The following is a 23228-nucleotide window of genomic DNA, read 5'->3' on the forward strand; positions in this document are numbered from 1 at the left end:
GGAGAATGAAGTTAGGAAAGTTCATGTATACTTAAATGTTATTTTTATGATTATGTTGTAGTCTTTGTTTTTTTTGCATAGTCCTAGGTGGCAACTTCCTGTAGTCTGGTGCATAGGCACCAGGGTCATGTATTTTAGGTAGGAATCTACCACATTCAGGAAGTTTTGTTTATTTATTTTTTTAACATGCCAGTGCTCCCAGCCACTGAATGGTTTATCATTTTAAATCTATGTATTCTGAACTCTCTTAGCTTAGTTTCCCAAGTTTAGAGAAATGAACCTCTAAGTTCTACATTACATATATTCTCTTCTATTACATAGTGTATATTGTCTTCATTTTAGAAAAATGTTTTCAGGGTCAAAAATTGCTGAAATTTTTTTGTTCTTTAAAATAATAGAAATAAAGATGAAAGGTTGACTATGATATCTGGCCATGTTTCAGTATTACAGAAATATTTCTATAGCATTGCTTACATTATCTCGTGAGAGGTAAACTGTAAATACTTCAAGTGAGTTACTGAAGGACTTTGTTAAGAATCTTCTTGGAAAAGAACAATGAGTATGAACATCTGAAAGGAGGGAATGAATTTGGCATGAAGTAGACTTGATAGGACAACATTTTGGATTTTGATATGCAAGGAAAGAATGAAGGTTTCCAGCCTTTTCTTCATGCTTCTTTATGTTCTCTAAGTTTCCCTCATAGTTGGCATCATGACTGTTCTGCTTGAATTTCTCTTCTTAGCAGCTGTTTAGTGTGATCTGCCAGGTGTTACCTCTGGTAGTTCTTGGACTACCGGGTCCAAGGATCACACTGTCCTTTATGGAGATGACCAGAAGTCAGCTTTTTAGCTCAGAAAGGTCCCCCCCCCACCCCCCGTCACTTACAACATGCTTTATTGTTCACTGCTTGGAGATCTTATTTTGCCATTTTTTGATTTTTATGTTGGAGATGCTATTAGTGAAGTAGCTTAAGAACTTGAGATTTCTCCTGTGGGATGTTTTGAACTATTTGAAAGCAAGGGACTGATTGTTTAAAGTTTCTTCATCTGTCATATTTCCTGGAATGTTATGAGATTTGTGTGCTCACCCTTTAACCCATCTTTGATTTCATTGTCAGAATAAGTTCCTTTTGGTGTCATGTGGTTAGCTTGGTTTTCAAAGATATGACAGTTTGCTTACAAGAGTTTTCTTCTTCTTGTCCCCACCATGATATGATAATCAACTGTACTTTTTTTCTTTTTTATATACTCTATTAGTAAATGTTACTTATAATTCTTAAAGATAGAGGATTTTTACTGAGAAAGGAACCTGAAGTACATTCTCACTAATTCACTTGCCTAAGATCACAAGGATTGAAGAGGCAAATAACAGACTTTAAATGCTGTCTGTTCAATTCCAGGATTGTCACTCTTTCTGCTTTACTACACTAGCAATTCCCAGTAATAGTGAGAGTACTGAAAAGAATACATATGAAGATCTAATGACAACAAGACATCTTTGTTGATAGAGTAGATTAATTTCCCAGTAGTCTTTGTTTTTGCCCATGTGTATTTCAAGAGTGTACCTATTTGAAATATGAACTAACATTCTTTTTTTTAATTAAATTTTTTTAAAAATTGTAGATGGACCTAGCACCTTTGTCTGTCTGTTTGTCTGTCTGTCTATCTATCTATCTATCTTTATTCGGTGCTGTTGATCGAACCCAGTGTCTCACATATGCTAGGTGAGTGCTCTACCAACAATTATCATTGTTCAGGAAATTCAGGCAACACCAGTAATGCCAAATTTCCCTGGTGAAACTAGTACCTTAGATGTAGCATGATTATCAAGGCATTTTTGTGTAAGAAGAATTTAAAGGTGCATCCCTTGGGATGTTTGTTTTTTAAAGCATATATTGACTCAGTGGGAATGTATCCTTAAGTATTTTGACATCTGTATTATGGAGAGGAGATACATAAAGAGTAAAACTGTAACAGAGCTGAGAGTGATGCTTAGTGATAGAGTGCTTGATTTGCATATTGGAGGCCATGACTTCAATCCCTGGCAGCAGAACCAAGCAAACAACAAGAGCAGACAGGGTTATGGTTTGGATGTGAGGTTTTCCCCAAAAGCTCACATGCGAGACAGTGCAAGAAAGTTCAGAGGAGAAATGATTTGGTTGTTAGAGTTTTAACCCAATCAGTGTTTAATCCCCTGATAAGGATTAACTGAGTGGCAACTGAAGTGGTAGGGTGTAGCAAGAGAAGGTGGGAATTGTGGTGTGACTATTTGTATCAGGAGAGTAGAGTGTTCCTCTCTGCTTTCTGATCACCACATAAATTGCTTACCTCTGTCTCACTCTTCCATCTTGATGTTCTGCCTCACCTGGAGCCTGGAGGAATGGAGCCAGCCTTCTATGGATTAAGACCTCTACTACCATGAGCCTTCAAATAAACTTTTATTCATCTATAATTGTTCTTGTCAGGTCTTTTAATTACAGAAATGAAAATGCTGATTAAAACAAGCCTACGTTTGCCTTTTTAATTTCTTAAGTGTCTTAGGCTGAAAACAGCAGTTTCTCTATTAACCATTATTAAACTAGCACATTACAGAATTGTAATGGAAAATTTGATTTTTTTTTTCTGAATGGCACTACTTGCCTTTAAGATTATACCTGAACCTCTGTTATTTTTGTTTAATCTTTTGTATTTCTGAACACACCTTTATAAACTTTTCTTATTCGTCAACTAAAATAAACATTGAAATATAGTTCACATACAGTATAAGAATACTAAAATTCCAAAGTTTCTATCTTCCTTGCTTTTTTGAGTAACTCATTACTGCTTTCATCTTCATTCTCCTCCTCACCCTCTATTTCCTCCAGGATGTTTGACACCATATATAATGCCCCCCAGGATTCAGATTTTGCTCAAGTACCTGAAACATAACAGATGCTGCCATGCTTTTCATAGCAGAGAATGGTGCTGTATCGGCCAAAAACCATAATTGGAACATATCCCCAAGCAGTGCAGTCATCATGGAGACTGGTAAAGGGAAATTCCTGTAATGGAGTTCAGTGCCTTTTCCCATCTGCCGAATTCCATCAGCATGTCCTGGCAGTAGTCCTTCCACAAATAACCCAAATGTGTTCTTTAGAAAAATCCATATAAAATCAGCAGAATTTATTCAAAAAGCCTATACGGAGTGAATGAATTGACCTCAGTCTGTTCCTAAGAAAAGGTCCCCTCACCCGCTGCCAGTTCATTTCCTGCTTGTTATTATTTTGACTATAATTTTTAAGCTTGGATGGTTTTATAATCATAATAACTTATAACCCGCCTATGTTCCTTTTAATGTATGTTTTATAGAATTGGCATCATCCTGTATATACAGATTTGTGTGCTGGATTTATTTTTACAATTTTTAAATTTTTTTGTGATACCAGGGATTGAACCCAGGAGCACTTAACTACTGAACCACATCCTCAGCCCTTTTAAAAATACTTTTTAGGGGCTGGGGTATTGCATAATGATAGAGCACTAGCCTAGCATGTGTGAAGAATTGGGTTCAATCCTCAGCACCACATAAAAATGAAGAATTCTCAGCACCACATAAAAATAAATAAGTAAAATAGAGATATTGTGTACATGTAGGCATCGTGTGCCCATGTTCAACTAAAAATATTTTAAAAATACATTTTATGTTTAGAAACAGTGTCTCACTAATTTGTTGAGGCTGGCTTTGAACTTGTGATCGCCCTGCCTCAACCTCCTGAGCCACTGGGATTATAGGTGTGCACCACCATGCCTGGGCAGAATATTTTTCATTGTACTTTGAAATAATAGTTTCAGCTGATTGCGTGTGTGGCTTTTGAGTGAAGAGGAGAAATAAAGACATTTCTCTTTCTTTGAAGGCATAAAAAAGCCTTTTCATGGAAATATTTATACATCAGTGTTAACTATCTTTCTGCTCTGGTTCTGACTATTCTTGTCTATATTTTTATTAGAAAATCTTAGTATTTAGTGCATACATTTTAAAAGTAATTTTCTGGATGAGTTTTGCAGGACTTACCAAGGAATTTGGTGTTTGAACTTTTGGCATGGTCTTTCATAAAATAAAATTTTTCTTTTTTAGCAATGTAGTGATTTAGTAATTTCAGAGAGTTGTTGCACATTTTTGCTGGTATGGTGGCAGTATTTTTTAAGTGGTCCCTTCAGCATATTTATTAAAGATAATATCTGTTTTCTAATGTGGCCACCTAATAGTATTAATTATGAGGCTGACCCTCTTTCACAGGATGGTGCATAAGCCCTTGCTTAAGCTTCCTTATTCACCATGAAATTCCTGATAATATAGAGTCTGGAGCTGTGTTATAATCTGCTTGTACAAATTCAGAAGTGCTTATGAAGACATAAGGAACCACTTTGTTTGGGGGCTCATTCTTTGCTTTACTGTATAGTACCATTTACAGGGTTTTGGCACTGTTTTGTAACAATTTCAGAATCACCACCATGAACTGTGAGGCTCTATGAAGAAGAATGAAAAGTACAATGGATAGAATATTTCATAATTGATTAATTCGTTCATATGAAAAATATAATTGTGAACAGAATCCAGGTGTACTTTACCCCTGAGCTACATACCCTGTCTTTTACTTCCTTCCTTCCCTCCCAACCTTTCTTCCATCCTGAGATAGGGTCTCACTAAATTGCTTGGGCTTGCCCAAACTTGAAGCTTCCAGGTTCAACTTTCCAAGTTGCTGGGATCATAGGCATACACCACCACACTCACCTCCATATGTAATTTGTTTTAGCATTGTGCATTTCTAAACAAGATCTGATTTATAGAGATCTTTTAGATATTGATAAATCTCATATGATATTTAATTAAAAATTACGTTTGTTATCATTACCATTAGTCCCATTGGAAATTTATTTGAGTATTGGACAGTGTTACATTCACAATAATGGACACACTTTTTTCCAACATTTTAATTGTGAGGTATAAGTTTCAAGTAGATCTGTTATTTTTTGTAAAAAGGCTGACTTTTTTTTGTTCATTTTTATGAAATTCCATGCTAGACACTGAAGAATCTTGATTTATTTTTTTCTTTCAAGTAAAAATGGTTCTCCATGAAAAAGACAGGTTCTTTGCCTTGCAGTTCAAGTTAATGGCAGAAGAGCTTTAACTCAGACAATTGCTGAACTTCAGTGTGCACAGATATACTTTATACATATATCCCTTTTTTGTCACAGATTTAATAAATCCAATACTTTTTTCATCAAGAACATTAATTGAAACTTCCTTTTTTTTCTTCATTTTTTTCATCCTCTGAAAATATGAGGTAATCAAGAATATAATACTTTGGTGATGCTGCCTTGATTTCAGCTAAGGCACCAATAATTTTACCCCCTACTGCTTTTATGTCACTATTACAAATGTCAGTAGTGTGACATAGACCAAATAACATGTCTGTGTTATTGTGAAACTGGTTTTGGCTACATAGATGGTTCAACTGGTGTATTGCATCATCTGAAGTCTATAGATCATTCTTTGAGAACTGCTGTTGTCTTATTTCCCCACCCCCCTACCTGCCAAACCAAGCCATTTCTGTATCTACCTCCTCTCCACAGATTGTAAAACTTATTCATTCTGCATTGGCTCATTTAGTATGTGGAAAAGAAGACTCGCTCAAAAGAATATTTTCAAGTAATGATAGTTGGTCCTCTCCTGACTTATTGAGAATACAAATGGGAATGAAGGGAGTTCTGTGCTTGGTAATGTTTTCATAGTTCTCCTAAACCTTGATATACTTTCGTATTTGGTGCTGGGTCTCTGGCAGTCCCAGTGCTTGGTGCTGCACAGTGTTGCTTCTGTAATGATTTTGAATTATAGGATTACATTATGATGGTGTTGAGAAATGCTCTTGGGGCCTTATTCTATGTCAGCTTTGGTCTAGGACAGATATAGAACTGGATCCTCTCTACACGTCAAGTGTTGAGAAAGTTTGAGGAGGTCTTTTTTATTCTATCAGGCCATCCTAGGCCAAACCTTGCCATGAGTTTTAATTAGATGGACCATTACAGCTCTGCCCACACTCACCTACACTGTGGCTCCATTTTACTTCCTGGCTCTGTTGTTCTTCCCTGTCTTTGCCTGTTTTTCACTGTCTCTGGACTTCAGGAATTAGAAAGTATTTCCTCTGTTCTTGGAAATATTTTGGGAATTCCTCATGATAACTTGAGACCAGGGATAAAAACTTTGTCTCATGTGTTTCAGTGTTTTTCAAAAAGGCAAGTGGTGCAGTAAACTAATTTTAAGCCAATCAGTAGTAGCCATATTTAGTATCTGTAAGAGATATTAGCCTATGAGAAGGACTTACTGCTATTCATAATTTCTAATTAACTTTCATTTGTCAACTCTTCTCTAATATTTCTTCTGTTGTGAAATGTAGGGCAACTTAAGTGGAACTAATTTATATCATCTTAAATATAGGCAAAGGGTCTCACCTTTTGTTTTCAAACACTGTGCTCCTAGCTATATACCAGGTGTTTCTCCATTATAATAACAATGCTGCTGCTGCTGCCCCTGCCACCACCATCATTGAAATAGGATCATTCCTTTTTTCTTCCATTGGAATTTGACATCTTTAATTTTGTCCTCATTCAAGATTTCATTTTTTTTCTGTCTATGTAAATCTATTTTGACTTTTTCTAGAGTAGGTAAGTTAATATGGCAAGGGCTGGAACAAAGTGGTTCACCAGTGATTTGAATAACTAAGGACATCACTGTGCAGAATGTTTTTTAATAAGCTTGTGACAGTTATTGGTGAGGAATATTAAGCCCAAGACATGCCTTTTCATCTGAGATATACTGTCCTCTGCTATGGGCAAAAGGAATATTTTTCTAATATGCAGTGTCTTTCCAATGCTCTGAAAGATTTTAAAGTGATATTTTGTGGAGGTGTTTTCTACTTTTTTCTAGTAACAGATTTGCATGTTAATAGATTTAACCCTCTTAGAGAATCATACAGAACAAATGAGAAGATTTGACATAGGGATTACTTTTTATATCCATGTAATGGTAGTACATTGCTTGACATATTATAAGTGCTCTGTAAATATCATGGATTCTTGAACTCCAAAGTTAATTCCATGAAGTCCAATTGATAAAAATTTTATTGAACCACATATTATGTTAGGTAAAGAAAGTAAGCATATTAATAAGCATTCTCAGTGTTAGAGTATCCTGCTAACTGGAAGATAATGTTATGAACATAAACTTATTTTATCATAGGCAGTGTTGTGGTAGTAACAGAAATACTAAAGTAGTGACATTGGAATAAGAGGGTATTTTACTCCTGGCAAGTATGGGGATTATGGAAAAGGGAGGTTGGTTGTCTGACTTTGGCTTTAAAGGATGAAGAGAATGAGAATCAAACTCCTTTTATTCTGTTTTATATCTCAGAATGTATCAGTAGACAACATAGGCTTGGTGTCTGGCATTGATATCACAATTTGGAATATGTGCTTCTTTTATAACTAGGTTTTCCCTTGGGTTGCTTCTCATTGTATCTTTATGCTGTGTCTTCTAAAAGAGTTGCCTGAAGTTCCATCAGTTGAGGAAGAAGTAGAAGAAACAGAGTCTTGGGCGAAGCCTCTTATTCACCTTTGGCAGACAAAGTCCCCTAACTTTGTGGCTGAACAAGAATATAATGCAGCAGCAGCAAAAATGGAGCCACACTGTGCCATCTGCACTCTGCTCATGCCATATTACAAGGTAATTTGGGGTGGTGTGGCTGTCAACCTGTCCTTACATTGGTCCACTTTCTGTGACTGTGTACCCTTGAGGTCACTTGTGAATCATTGTAGGTGAGTATTCATCAAAAATAAGATGGCAATACTTCTTAGCTATTGTTCTTTGAAGGACAACAATGATTTCTACAAGCCCCTTGGGAACCATTTTTCTGATAGTACTTTTTCCTTTTTGAGTATCTTGGTTTTTTTCAGGGAAAGAGTCATTTCAATGTTTCTGTTGTTTTTACAACTAAACTTAAAGCTTAAAAACAGAACCATGCAAAGAGAGAATTTAGTCTTGGTTACTGTTTTATGTTTGAAAATGTTGCTCTCAAAATATGTGCCAGCTCTGGGCCCCAATTTTTTTTTCATTAATTTTTAAAATTTTAACATCTCAATCTACCTGTATAATTCCCAATAATCAAAAAATTTTCAGGTAAATGATAAAATTTGGGAACGTTTATTTAAATGAGATCTTTGGAGATAATAAAGCAATTCATAAGTTATAAAAGGAACAAATACTTAACATTTTCATACATTTTGGAGAGATGACAGTTTTTTGTTTGTCATGATTCTGCCTTATTTGGTCATTTGTACCAGTAACATCTCTTACTCTTTAAGCCTTGTGATAAGGCAAATGCTTTAGAACCCCTCCTCAGTTCTGTTACTCAAATTAAACCTGGTGTTTGAAAATATTCCTTAAAATGCTAACCTGGTAATATTTTTATTAAATCAACACATGTATTTATCTATTAGAAATGAAGAGGTAAAAAAATTAATAAGAAGAATGCATGCTTTCCATGAACTCTTTTTAGAATAACACAGTTTTAGTAGCTCATCAGTTTCTTTTATGAGCAGACATTCAAAATATTTTCTTGTTCTTTCAGATTCCTTCCTTCCTTCCTTCCTTCCTTCCTTCCTTCCTTCCTTCCTTCCTTCCTTCCTTCCTTCCTGTATGTGTAGGAAGCGGGGCCCAGGGATTGAACTCAGGGGTACTCAGGGGCACTCGACCACTGAGCCATATCCCTAGCTCTATTTTGTATATTATTTAGAGAGAGGGTTTCGCCTCACTTTTCCTGAGGCTGGCTTTGAACTCACAATCCTCCTGTCTCAGCCTCCCGAGCTGCTGAGATTGCAGGCATAGATTAATTTCTTCATGGGAGCCTGAGAAGGACCATTACTAAAAAGCTAATAGGAAGGGCAGCAGAATACAACATACACTAGTATGGCAATATGTAAAAAAGTGGATGTGTAACCGATGTGATTCTGCAATCTGTATACGGGGTAAAAATGGGAGTTCATAATCTGCTTGAATCAAATGTATGAAATATGATATGTCAAGAGTTTTGTAATGTTTGAACAATTAATAATAAGAAAAAAAGAAAAAGCTAATAATTGTTGGGATAAGGAAAACAACAGGAATAACAAAAGGTGAAAGCAAATGGCTAGAAGAGGGTTTAGTGGATTGGAGTGACAAGAATGAATTATGAACTGTTTTCCATCTTTTTCACTCAACATGGAAATGTTGTGTTTTTCAGCCAGATAGCAGCAATGAAGAAAATGATTCTAGATGGGAGATCAAATTAGATGAGGTGGTTGCATCAGGAGGAAAGACTAAGCCCCTCATTCCCGAGATGTGTTTTATTTATAGCGAAGAAAATATAGAATATTCTCCACCCAACGCCTTCCTTGAAGAGGATGGAACAAGCCTTCTGATTTCTTGTGCTAAATGCTGCGTACGGGTTCATGCAAGTAAATACATTTATAGTCCATCAATCACTCACTTTTCTGTGCTTCATGTAGTTCTTATTGCTCACTGATTTGGAACTGTCAAATCTATTGTATTGAACTATTGACATTCTTGATGGTTCGATCATTTTTTCCCTCATATTTCTTTTAGTGAAAGTATGAGGGTGAATAATTAATTATCCTTCCCCCCCCCCCAGTCTTCCTTATGCAATACCAGTGGTGAGTAGGCCTTTTTTTTTTTTAATTGTTGTTGTTGTTTATTTGGTGTTCAAGTGAGTTACCATCATGAGGCACCTTTCTTTCACATGCTTGTGTTTTACTTACCTTATAATAAAATTTAACGTGAACATCTGATGTTGATTGATGAGTATTTTTCTTTATGACTTTTTAAGGAGAAATCAATCTTCCTTTCATGATTCTTAGAGTTATTATTGTATTGAGTTAAAGTGTTATTTTTTATAAGTAAAAGGAAATCTCTACTGTTTTCCAGGGGAGAATAATCATTACAATAGTTTTTTCTCCCAAATGAGATGATTAGGCTGTGTCTGTCTGTCTGTCTCTGTCTCTCTCTCTTTTAGTTTTAGACTTTATTTATTTTAATTTAGAAATTGCAATTTTAATTTATTTATTTTAATTTAGAAATTGCAAAAATAACCAGGTTTAGTAGCACATGCCTGTAATTTGTTGTTTTTTGCACAAATGGGGGAAGTGGTGAGTATATTTAAAATAACAACAACAATACAACTGGTATAAAGCCTATAGTATACGTAAAAGGGATTCATTATATACAACTCTATTTTAAATAATTCTATTTTTTCCAATTTTACTCAATCTTGTATTCTGTAAACAACTTCCGTACGGTCTGTCTTTCTCAATGTGTAGTTGAAAAGATTTTTGATGGAGTTATCTTCATTCATATTTACCCCAAAGAAATAATAGTTTTAGAGTTGGAATTACCTCCTGATAAATTTATAAATTAGATACCATATACTTCCTGAAGAGATTTGAATGTCATCTGCTTGAAATATAATAATAGCAATCTTCTTCTATTGATAGTAATTAATAACACACACATGCATGCACACAACACAGTTTCACCATATGTTAGTATATATATTTAAGAGGCAAAGCATCAGGACACAAAATAGGCATTTAATCTTGATTGTAAATGTAGGAGTTATACAGTTTAGCTATGTTATTTCATAAATGTGTACTTGAACTTCATATTTTATAGAATTGGCTAACTGCTATAGGTGTTTCTTTAGATAGTTACATTTCTGTTACTTTCTGTTCCTATCTCAAATGTTACTGAAATTTGTAAATACTACCCATAGAATTTTCTTAGGTTTTTTGTAACTTAGGTTTTTTGTTTGTTTATTTTGTTTGTTGATTCTGGTTATTGAATTCAAGGGTGCTTTTATACTGAGCTACATCCTCACTTCTTTTCATTTTTTTATTTTGAGATCAATTCTCGCTAAATTGTTGAGGCTGGTCTTGAACTTGCGATCCTCCTGCCTCAGCCTCCCTAGTTGCTGGGATGACAGGCATGTGCCACTCCTTTTGGCAACATATTTCTTGCTGCCATATAATTGTTATATATTTGTACCCTTAATCATCTTCATATTCATTTTGGGACAGGCATTGACCCATCAGACAAGTTGAATTAAGGACATTACTTCATCACTAATCAAATTGTGTAGTCTTTTCCCTATCACTGAAATGAAGGATAATTATGTGTAATTTTTAAAGTGTAATTGTAAATCACATGAATTTAAAAAGTAGTACATCAAAATTTGCTGTTTACTTATTTTAGCATTTCAAAACACTTTCCTTAATGGATTGCTTCTTCTTGGAAATGTTTATGCATGTGTGAAAGGCCAGACTTGGAAGCTTAAAAATATTGTCTACTCAAGAATTATCTTTGTGAAATATTGTGAGCATTAGTTAACCTTAAGACCCATACCACTTTTTTTTTTGTTTTTTTGTTAATCATGTCTTGTTAATCATGAAGCAGGAGAACCAAAAATATCTTTCACACAGGCTTGCTTGTATTTTGTTTTAAGCCTCACAAATAAAAAACAGTATATAGTGGGCAAATGATATGGTTTTATTTATGTCAGTATTGAGATACGTAATATTGTAAAGATGCATGAGACCTAATTCATGGATCCATGCTATTATTTCCTAGGCTGTTATGGTGTTCCTTCTCATGAGATCTGTGCTGGATGGCTCTGTGCCCGGTGCAAAAGAAATGCCTGGACAGCAGTAAGTATCTTGTTTTACTACTGCTTTACCTCTTCAGTTATTCCATTCATGTGGATACATTTAATTATAGTAGAAATATAAGATTTCATGAATTTTTCTTAATATATATTTAGTTCTAGATGGACACAATACCTTTATTTCATTTATTTATTTGTATTTGAACTCAGTGCCTCATACGTGTGAGGCAAGCTCAGCCCCTGCATGAATGTTTTTCTGTGTAATTTCACACTCTAATGTTTTTTTTTGTTCGTCCTTCTCTAAATTGTCCTATTGTATCCATTGTAGAAATTGACATTTTCAAGGCCTCAAAAATTTAAAATTTTACTTAATTTTTCTGTACAGGATTATTACTGGCATCATTAAGAATAATTATCCTAAGTAATAGTCAAGGTGGAGATATTCAGCTGATGCCTGAAGAAACCATGATCATTTCCATCTTTTCCAGTAGCCTGAGGTCTTTCTCCCACTTACTCATTCTTACATTTATACTAAGCTGGTTTACATTTATACTAAGCTACGCCAGGCATTGCCATGAACTTTAAATAAAATGTTTAACAACAAAGGATTATTTGGGAACACATTTCCTCTTGGTCTTAATAAGTTTTTTTTCTAAAACCCCTGTTGAAACTTAGATCCAGTGTTGATCTCCATTCCACTAATCTATTGTGTCATACATTTTGCCATTTAATTGTGTTCTACGCTAAATTTTCTTAAAAGGTGTCTTGTTTTTTCAAGAGCAAAAAGAACATTCTTAAACATGATGACCTGCCAGATCATTCTATCTCCCTCCCTGATGACCTTAGAGCAGGAGATGAGCTTGATGTTTTCAGATCACTAAATGATAAAGAATTTAATTTTCTTGCAACCACAGTTAAAAACCTGAAGGATAATGTGAAGAAACATGCCTTGCATGATGAAAATTTATGTTATGATTATGTATAGTTAGATCTCAGTATGGAAGTTCACACATGGTGACTGTAGATTGAAGGAATGAATCTGAGGGCAATATCTTTCTGAATTATTGGTGACTTTCACTTTGGGTAGGGTAAGAGGGAAAATATGGGCACTCTTTAAAGTCTAAATAATATGATTTACTTAATTTCAGAGGCAATATCTCCCTTTTAAGAAACTTCTACATTAGTAGGCCCAGAAAACATTTTGGTGTCTTCTTTCATGTGATCAATTAGGTTAATGAAATTTAAGTGAATATAGAGCATCTTCAAATAGCCAGCAGTTCTTACTTACAGGCAAGACTGGATAAATATATTCAATTCTTATTGATATATCCAGCTCTTTTTATTGTGTAGTTTCTATTCCATTGTAGAGCCAAAGTGAAATTTTGTAGCGACAGTTTGGTGATATTCTTTCATTCACCTTGACAAATTAGAAATAAATTTGTCAAGGCATAGAGGCCATCTCATCACTTCACTAGGGTGTTAAGAGTTCCATCCATAGTTATTGCCTTGCTCCTGTGCTCAAACACTGAGCAGTCCTATTGTCAAAGGTACCATTGTCCTTTGCATGGTAGAGGCAGAATCAGGACTAGTCTATCCATTCTGATTTTAAAGCCGTTTCTGATCAATTTTGCTGTTTTTATATGGCATGTTCTAAAAGGAAAGCAGTCTGATTTATCACTCTTTGGAATTGATTTAAAGCAGATTTCTATTAATCTTAACTCATTGTCTCCTCAAAAAATATGGTCATTTGTATTTTTAGTGTTGAAGCCATCTAAATCTTTTTCAGTGGATAAGAGAACTGGTAACTCGTGAGTATAACTTTACAATGATTTTCAGATTCACATAGTTTCTAATTTTTACTTGGAAATGATTCAAATCCTCAGTGGATGCCAGTTTTTTCTTTTTTTCAAGTTATTGATTTTGAGTGAACTTTGTCTATGAAGTTCCATTTTCAATTCTCCTGAGAAATAATTGCAGTTTTAAGTATTGTAGAGAAGTAACTGATAATATTGATAATTTACTTTTGTGTGGCAGTGAGTTTTGCAATATTATTTTTTACTAAACACTTAAGTATGATTTCTTTGAATTTTGTGTCTGGAATGATTACATTTTAAAAGTATCCTTAGACCTGAGTTCTTCTGGAAGCAGTCTCTGGTTGTCAGTTTTAGATTCCAGAGGAGCTGTAGATCTTCTTTTAAATGGAGCTTCTGAAGAAGCTTATGGGAATCTAAGAGCATATCTTTGGTCAGAGAATATTTCACTTCTTCCTAAAAATTATTTTTTAACCTATCTTGTGAAATAAGTGTAATTTATCAGGAATGCAAAATGGTCTTGTATGATATTTAGCTTGGGACATATGATTATACAACAAATGTAATTATTATAGCTATTTTCTTTTATGGTAAGTGGCTTTTGAACATCTTTTATTCATTTTCATAAGGCATATTCGAGAATTATACATGGTGATTATACATGGTGATTCTATATCATACAGTGAAGAAGCAATAGTATTTTGGAAGCAAAGACATCTTAGGTATTATATCACCACCCTCAGACAATAAATAAATTAATAAGATCAGATAGTAGAGTGTTGAACTAAGTTGAAATTTTTAACGTCAGTTTGGGAAAGATAATAAAAGAGGTTTCTGAGGCTAGAATTAGTCTTTACAGATGCTGTTTTTTTATTTACCAATTATAAAGAGTAGATGTCACTCTGGATTCAAATACTCTGTTTTTTTTTATTAGTTACTCAAGACAATACAATGATCTTGACATCATACATTTGATTCAAATGGGGTATGAATTCTTATTTTTCCACATGTACATATTGCAGGATCACATTGGTTATACAGTCACGTTGATCATACACCAATACTAGTGTCTGTTGTATTCTGCTGCCCTTCCTATCCCCCCTCCTCTCCCCTCCCCTCACCTCTCTCTACCCAATCTACTGTGACACATTTCTCTCTCTTTTTTTTTTCTCTTCCCTGGAGAATTGACTCCTGTCTCATTTGTCTCTGTAATACTTCTAGTACGGTTTTATAATGTCAGATCATTGTGAGGTAATGAACCTAAAGTAAGGTTGATGATACTGGGATCTGAGATAGATTTCTATTTTTGATATTTAGTGTTCTCACCATTTCCAAAGATTATGTTGAGACCTAACTCTGATTTTTGTTTTTAACCATTTCTTTATTTTATCATCCAATTATGTCAATTAAGAAACAGAGAGCTGGACTACAGCTTCAACTGCATGTGTTTAAGGAAGAGATGAGTTACAATTTTTGTATTATACCTTAACCTGGTTTCTGAGATTTGGATTTCTAGCCTCTAAATCCCCAATCACATGAGATGAAAATAAAAGAACCCCACAGCTCCAGAAATAACTATCCTCATATTCTGGCTGTCTACTTCATAGTTTGATATCATTGTCTTCAGTCTCAACTTTGTCTTACATTAATGTTGATCAAATTAATAGATGCAACAATTTTAAAGCTTTGTTTGAATTCATAGTCTATAACTCAGCTGATTATATTATTTTATTTTCAGCTGTGTTCGGAGTGCTTTTTTGTGTGTTTTAATAATTCTTTTTTTGGAGTAGTTTTTCCTCCTTCACTATAATTTCATTTTCAAGAGCATTTCAAACATTGCCAACTCCTTTTTGTTTATTTTAGTGTGGTACTAGATAATGAATTTACTGGTGCTTTACCAGGGATCTACATTCTCAGCTCAAAATTTTGAGATAGGATCTGGCTAATTTGATCAGGCTGGCCTTGAACTTGTGATTCTCCTACTTCAGCCTCCTGAGTCACTCCAAGTACTGTTTCTAGGTGTGTAAATGCAGTATTCTGATTTTAGTGTCTGATTCTTGTTATTTAGATTCTTCGTGGATATTTTATCACTTTTGATCTAAGTTTCTATATTTTGTATCTATTATCTGCATCAGTTTCCACTATAAGCTTCTCCTTAGTGAAAATGTAAACCTAATATTCTCACCATAAAGAGAATTTGTATTCTTTCCCCTCTCCTCTTCCCTTTTTCTCTCTGTCTGCCCCCCGCCCTTTCCATTTTATTCTTTTAAAACTTTTTCTGAATGTAAGTATTTCTGTAAATGCCCCAAAATGACTCTATGTCTGACCACAACTTTTATTCATGAAAGAAAACTAACATCTGGAGTAGCCTGGCAACCTAAAAACTTTCTTTTATTACAAAAGCTAAGTCCTTAATGCTTTATATATAGAGTTTTAAAGATAGTAATAAGATTTTCATAGATATTCTGAAGAATTTATAATATGAAATTCTAAAGAATAAATAAATATAAGTGGGTTAAAGAAATGAAGAAGAAATTTGTGTAAAATTCTCTTTTAAAATGAAGGGACAGTGTAACAATGCTGGCAGTTGTTTCTGTCCAGGAAATTAAGGTGTTTCCTTAGGAACTTTTCAGGCGATAGAAGCTGTGGGTTTTGTTAGAGTATCATAAGTGGGAGTGAAAGCTGCATGTGAAGACTGATAATTTAACATTGTAGAAAGTCACTTCTCACTCAGTTTCATGATATTGACTGATCATGAGTTGCCAGGCTTCTTTCTGTCCCTAGCAGCATTAGGCCTATGCTGTCATTTCATTGTTACTTTGAAAAATTCTAAATAATACCTTATGGTATATCTTACCAAGGAGCTTTTTTATTATCTTCAATAATTGTTGGGAAGTTGGGAAGTTTTAGTAGTTCATATGCCTATATTCTAAACAGAATCTAAATTTAAAAGCAATGTAATGAGACAGTTCAAAAGAGATGTATTTAAGTTCTGTTGCAGTCCTAAAATTCCTTGATTCTGATTTCTTTGTAGTTCCATTTTTGCTTTAATTAATTTTCTTTAAGAATTTGGGACCTTCAAAAAAATTCTATTTTTTTAAAAACCTAGTTAGATGCAATGAGTTAAAATAAAGAAATACCATCTAATACTAGTAATTATTGGCCAGATGACAATTCACTTGTAATTATATGTTTTCATCATTTTATACAATTCATCAGTGAAAATACTCTGTGCAATACTGATTTGGGGTACATTTCATTATAAATTTTCCAGAAATAATCTTAATGTAAACTGTGTATTTTTGAATGATATGTGACAGTATAGGTTCAATTGTAACAAATTATACCACTCTGATGGAGGAGTTGATTATGGGGAGGATGTGCATGTATGGGGAATGGGTATAAGGGGAATCTCTAATTTCTTCTCAATTTTTCTGTTAATGTAAAATTGCTATGAAAAATAAAGTATAATAAAAATTATTCCAAGGCTTTATTATAATTTTATCTAGCTGCCTTTTGGGAATGCATGGTAGTGTACATTATGTTTTAAATTTCTTTTTATTTCAATATGTCTCTTTATACTGAATTCAGGAGAGTTTGAATTTTTTTGACATTAGTACAGTATAAAAAATGCAGGTATCCATTATGATTTTTATGACTATTGCCATGCTAGGAAAAGTAGACTTTGTAATGAAAAAATATTTTTTAAAACCATTTTTTAGGTTAGGATTCTCATTCTCTATAATGAAATGCATAAAGTAGGTAATTGTATACATTTACAGAAAGAGCATTTATACATCTACAGAATATACATCTACAGAAGAGCAATTATTGTACTCTGCAGAATGATAAAATTGTACACATATAACTAATGTAATGTTCTGTTCCTTTTTCCCAAAAACGGTTTTAAGAAATCAAAACCCATATATAGAATGTGTCTTCAGTTCAGCCTTATTTACTGTAGTATATTTTACTTCATTTTTGAAAATAGAGTAATAATTATATGTGAGCAAACTTACAAAAAGTAGAACATGTCAGCTTGGCATGGTGGCAAATATATGTAATCCTTGCTAGCTGGGGGACTGAGGCAGGAGGATTGCAAATTCAAGGACAGCCTAGACAATGCAGGGAGACCTTGTTTTTAAATATGAAAAACAATTAATCTACCCTAACAAGTTGAATTTGCAAATTCAGTAAAAACAAAATGAACATTTTGCTGCTTTGGCATATATATATATTTTTTGATTGTACATAAGTATCATGTATGGATGGAGTAATTGTTGCCATTCCATGTCCTCCAGTGGTGCACATGACTATTTTAATTGACTCATGAATGAAAGGGAAGTCTTTTCTCTGCCTTTATCAGAGTCTCAAAATTAATTTCTTATACTCCTTGAGGGTTAATCGTCTATATGAAGAATTTTGACTTTTGTGAAACCTATTAAACTTCTTGATTTTTGGAGTGGATCTTATTTTGACTCTCAGCCTGATGTCTCAAGTAGGAAGATCTGTGTCTTGGAAAGCTGGTCCCTCCTGACATTTTTGAGAACAAGCCTCAGCCCGTTAATTGTCTAGATATGTCTCCATAAGAACTGGCAAATGGGGAAAGCTGGGTTCTTTGACCGAGTTTTCAATTTTCACCGTAGATCTGAGGGTAAATCCCATTGATTGAACCTATTTCCCATAGATGGAGGTACTTCTGATAGAAAGCAACTCCACTCCCACTCTGTTGAGTCTGAAGATAGTGCTTTCTGTCCTATTTGTCTAATGTAGAAGTTCTCTCTTAGGACAAGGATGATGAGAGTTGAACTAAGTTTTTATGGTTGAGGATTATGTTACCAGTATTTCATTTAAAAAAAAACCTTATTCCTCAATATCAATTTCATAATAATTATTAGAAATTCTATATATTTAAATTTTTTTGTTACCGTCATTTGGCTCTCAGAATCTTTTTTTTTTTTTAATATTTTATTAGTTTTTTTTTTCCCGGCGGACACAACATCTTTGTTTGTATGTGGTGCTGAGGATCGAACCCGGGCCGCATGCATGCCAGGCGAGCACACTACCGCTTGATCCACATCCCCAGCCCCTCTCAGAATCTTTTGTTTTAGAAAAAGTAGTTTCATCACTTAACTTCAAAAATATAAATTCAGGGTAACTAATGATTTACATAAAAACTAATGTAAATTGTATGGATAGAATTTTCTTAGTTTTTACACAATTTAGTGCTAATAAAGACCAAAGAGATCTAGATCTGTCTCAGAAATCTCCTCTATTACAGATAATGAGTCAGCAGGTTTAAGAGAGTAATTCCTTTGTCCAGGATTCCCTACTCTGTAGTAAGAGGACCAGGATTCATGGAATTGGCTACTTAGTCCTACAGATTCCCAGGCTTAGATTCGTTCTGCCCAGCTACTTGCTTTTAGAGAGGGAAGAAGTCTGAAGAACTAGCCTACATCAGAAATGTTTTGAGGTGGTCTTTGTTCACATTGAAATGAGAGCCAGCACTAACTTGCAGTGTACTGAGTTATCTACTTAATGTAGAATAATTGGTGTTAACAGGTGGTTGCACAAAACAGGTTCTTTTCCCTTTTATATTTACTTTATTTTCTGGCCAGAGGACTTTTCCAGAACTGGATAATCTCCTGAATCCAATTTCCCAACTGACAACAGCATTGACAGTTTTCTTTTGTGAAGAACTCTGATGTGGCTTTGTAGATCAGAACCATTGATTTTTAGATCAGATTGGCTTATGGCCTTGAGAGGTCATGGTGACATTGCTGCTCTCTCTGATATGTTTTATGCTGTATTTCTTTTCCTTCCATGGGATACTGTCAAGACCCGATGAAGAGAGGCTGTCAGCCTGCCAGGTGACTTTGATCTACATACAAAGTAAAACGAGGGGGAAAGAAAGGCCCTGTTTGTGTCAAAGGCAGGGCATTCACCAGTGGGCAGTGTCTGTAGCCAAGTGCTTGCTTTTGCTGCCTTGCTTCTCTCTATAGAGGTGTCTCTGGAACACCAGCCAGAACCCTACTCTCCCATCTGAGGCAGTATATTTGGTCTCAGAATTACCTCTTCCCTCCTGAGGAGGCAAATTATTCCAAACAGTTGCAGACTTACACCTTGGCTTACAAAGGACAGAGTGGTAATAATTATTTTATCTTAACCAAACAGAATACCACATTTAGTATATCAATTGTTCTGACAGCCTAACTATGATATTCAGCCTTTCTATTAGGGAACTGCTTACAGGCCAAAAAGTCACAAAACATTTTTCTCTGTTCTTTCCTTTCACTTTTGCTTAATAAACACCTCCATCCTCTTTTGTAATAGAAAGAGAAGTCTACATAGCTCAGTGTAAATGGAACTGTATTCATAAATAGCTTCTTGATTGAGAACAAATGCTTCATTAATCTTAGTGCTTCAACCAGAGAGAGCACAAGTAAAGTCAGGAAGAATAATGAGTGACATTACGGGGAGCCTAACATTCTGTACTACACATCAGGCTGTGCCTGCCTGGAGATCACTTGGCTGCAAGGCGCATCTCCTTTGCAATGAGGAAGAATGGAGGGGACAGAAACTGCAATGCAGGCATTTCTCATGAATGGTAAAAATTAATCCAGTGACAGGATGAAGAAATCATGTACTTTGCTGTTTTTTTGTCGATGGTCATGCTGGGAAGAAAGAGTAAACCAGCTGAGTCTTTATTTGAAAGCAAAATGTTATATAATTTTATCTGTGTTGGATGTATGTTCAACTTGAAGTTTTGCACAGGATCCTGGAAATACTATCGTAAATGTAGTAAGCTCCATGTGATTTACCTATGATCAATCGTAAATTATGCAGATACTGCTCTTGCTACTACCTGTCATGTAAATGGCTTGCTATACAGCTAACAGGCAGGTGCTCTGTAAACCTCAAATTAATTTTCATACTAATGTAATCAATGTCATTAGAATGATGAATCTAGGTTTAAAGAAAGTGTTTTGAAATAAATGAAGAGTATGATTTTCTATTCACTTTTTCCCTTTTCACAAGTGGCGGTAATTTAGATAGTTAAATCTAAGTTTATTTGGTCAATGTTGTAAATTTGAGGACAAAAAAAACTATCATTCTCTAATTTAGAAAACAATGCAAATTCCATTGACATACATACTGTAATGTTCTAGGAACATAGTTACTCAAAAGTTTCCTTTCTGACAATATTTAGAGATGGTTGTGGGTTAAGTTAGTCAGTTTTTCATGTAAATATTAAAAGAGATAAGATTTTCAAAACTGCTAAGTATTTCAACTCAACTCTACTTCTTTTCAATAGAAAGACAGCATTTTGATAGGGTCATTAGTTTTCATTATTCACTGTTCATCTTTTCACTAGTTATATTTAATTTAATTTCATTTAATTTTAATGCAATTTTTTGTCGTGGGTAGGGATCAAACCTAAGGCCTGTATATGCTGGACAGGTATTCCACTAGTGAAGATATACTCCTGACTGTATATGTTCATATTATTTTAAGTTTCCACATATGAGAGAAAATATGGGATACTTGTTTTTCTGACAAGTATCCCATGTTTTCTCTCACTTGTGGAAACTTGTCTTTTTGCAAGTCCAGTAATTACCTCTGGCTCACCCTCCCCAAGCTGAATATATGTTGCATTTTAAATGTTGTCTCTCAATTTCAGGCATGTTACTATGAGAAGCCTTCTCTGTCTTTCTTGCCCACACCCTCTTGTTCCTGGACACAAGCAAAATCATTTATTCTCACTGTGGCAATGTGATTCACTGATTCTCTCAACTTTTTCTAGTCTGTTTCTTCATGTCTCTGTTCTCTTTTTAGGTAGTATATTTATTCCTTTGCATATACTGTCGACTCCCTTCCTGCTTTCTCACTTTTTTATTCTCCTTCAGCATCAACCACCCAGGTTATCTATCTGCCCTGTACCTGCAGTCCTGTAGCTGAACATGGCTGCAGAGAACACCCAGTAGGCAGAGTGTTCCTGCTTTTAAAAACCTGATGAGCTCATTTTCTATTTTACCAAGCAATAGGAAACCATCAGAATAGACCTGCATATTTCTACGTGCATTATAACTCTAATTTCTATGTTCCTGTCTCAAGCCATTCTCTCCTTTATCCATGGAATCTCTATTCAAATAACTCATCTTTCTTTCCCCCACATCCCCAATATTCTTCTCTAAACTGGGTTTGGTGGCGCACATGTGTAATCCCAGCAACTCAGGAGATTGAGGCAAGAAAATCTCAAGTTCAAGGTCATCCTCAACAATTTTGTGATGCTCTAAGCAACATACCAAGAGCTCATCTCAAAATAGGAAATAAATTGGTCAGGGGAATATAGCTCAATAGTAAGGCACCCTTGGCATCAATCTCTATTAATACCACTTCCTGGAAAAAGTAAATCATCTCTAGGTGATGCACATTTTTATGCAAACCATCATCTTCAAATGAAAAGACCTCTTGTCAGTGCTGGCTACCACCTTAGTTCTCTGTACCCTCGTATAGTAAAACTCTAAAGACTTGTCTTCTCCCTAATTTCCCCACTTCCCTCTTACCCTATTGTAGTTATAGAGTGTGCTCCACGTTTCCATATTGTATGTTTCACCACCAGGATCTGTTGATCACTGCCTCCTGTTTTAACTGCCATCCTCATTTAGTTTCCAGCATCTTGTAGACTCCTGCTTTTCCTCCTACTTTATGTGCTGCTGCTTTTCATGCTTCTTAGCCAAGTTCTTTTTCATCGTCCCAACCAGGTACTGTTGCAGATTCCCAGGTCTCAAAAACTTGGGCTCCTTAAAGTCTGTGTTAATGCACATCGTGTTATCATCCTACCTCAGCTTTAATGGTTTTGAATTGCATCTATTCATTGATGATTTGTATATTTATAGTGCAGACCCAAATAAACAATCTCATGTGAAGCACTTCTGCTCGCAAGTCCAGTAATTACCTCTGGCTTACCCTCCCCAAGCTGAATTCTAGATCTACTTTTCCTGTACCTTTCCTCATTTCCAGTGACTGGGAATTTTGACCTCCCGCTTGATGAGGTCAGAAGCTTTAGAACTAGATTTAAGGCTGTTTCCTTTTTTTCATATTTTACTTGTGTTTGAGTAAATCCTGAGTTCTTTACATTCAAAATGAATCTAAGAGTCCTGACTTCCTGACTAGTTCTTATCACCTCTATTGATACTACTCAGGTATAAGCCTCTCATTACCTCTTTTTTTGCATTATGGCAGTATCATTCTGTTTCTTACCTCTACTCAGGTACCTTTATAGTCTGCTGTCCACATCAGTGAGCCATTTAAAATGTAAGTCAGATTATGCCCTTTCTCAAATTTTATAGTGGCTTCCCATCTTGGTTGATGTGACCTATGAAGGTTTTCCATATGTGAACTTTTATTTGAAGATTGATTAGATATTCTTCTTATCTCTGTGAGTACCTTTCATAGGAGAATAGGCCAGGGGTCTACCTATATTCCTCTTTCCTAAGGAACTCTGTGGTCTATTCACATAGCATTTGACCTCTGACCATCTACGTAATCTGCTCTGTTTGTCTGTCTGCCTCTTCCTCCCCAACCCATATTAAATTCCCTGAAGATAGAACCATTACCATTTACTATTATAGCTCTAGAGACATCATGGTGATGAATAGTTGATTGAA

The 23228-nt window shown here is 34.9% G+C and overlaps 1 protein-coding gene across 1 annotated transcript in view; it reads left to right on the forward strand.

Moving 5' to 3' along the window:
* The window catches only part of Kdm4c (lysine demethylase 4C), a 399763-nt gene that overhangs the window by 245655 nt on the left and 130880 nt on the right, over positions 1-23228 (forward strand). Inside the window, exons 13-15 of the mRNA XM_026391491.2 lie at positions 7577-7758; positions 9314-9527; positions 11713-11789. Coding sequence (XP_026247276.2) covers positions 7577-7758; positions 9314-9527; positions 11713-11789 — 473 coding nt within the window. The remainder of the gene's footprint in view (positions 1-7576; positions 7759-9313; positions 9528-11712; positions 11790-23228) is intronic.

The sequence above is a fragment of the Urocitellus parryii genome, chromosome 4 (genome assembly GCF_045843805.1).
Source record: "Urocitellus parryii isolate mUroPar1 chromosome 4, mUroPar1.hap1, whole genome shotgun sequence".
Lineage (NCBI taxonomy): Eukaryota > Metazoa > Chordata > Mammalia > Rodentia > Sciuridae > Urocitellus > Urocitellus parryii.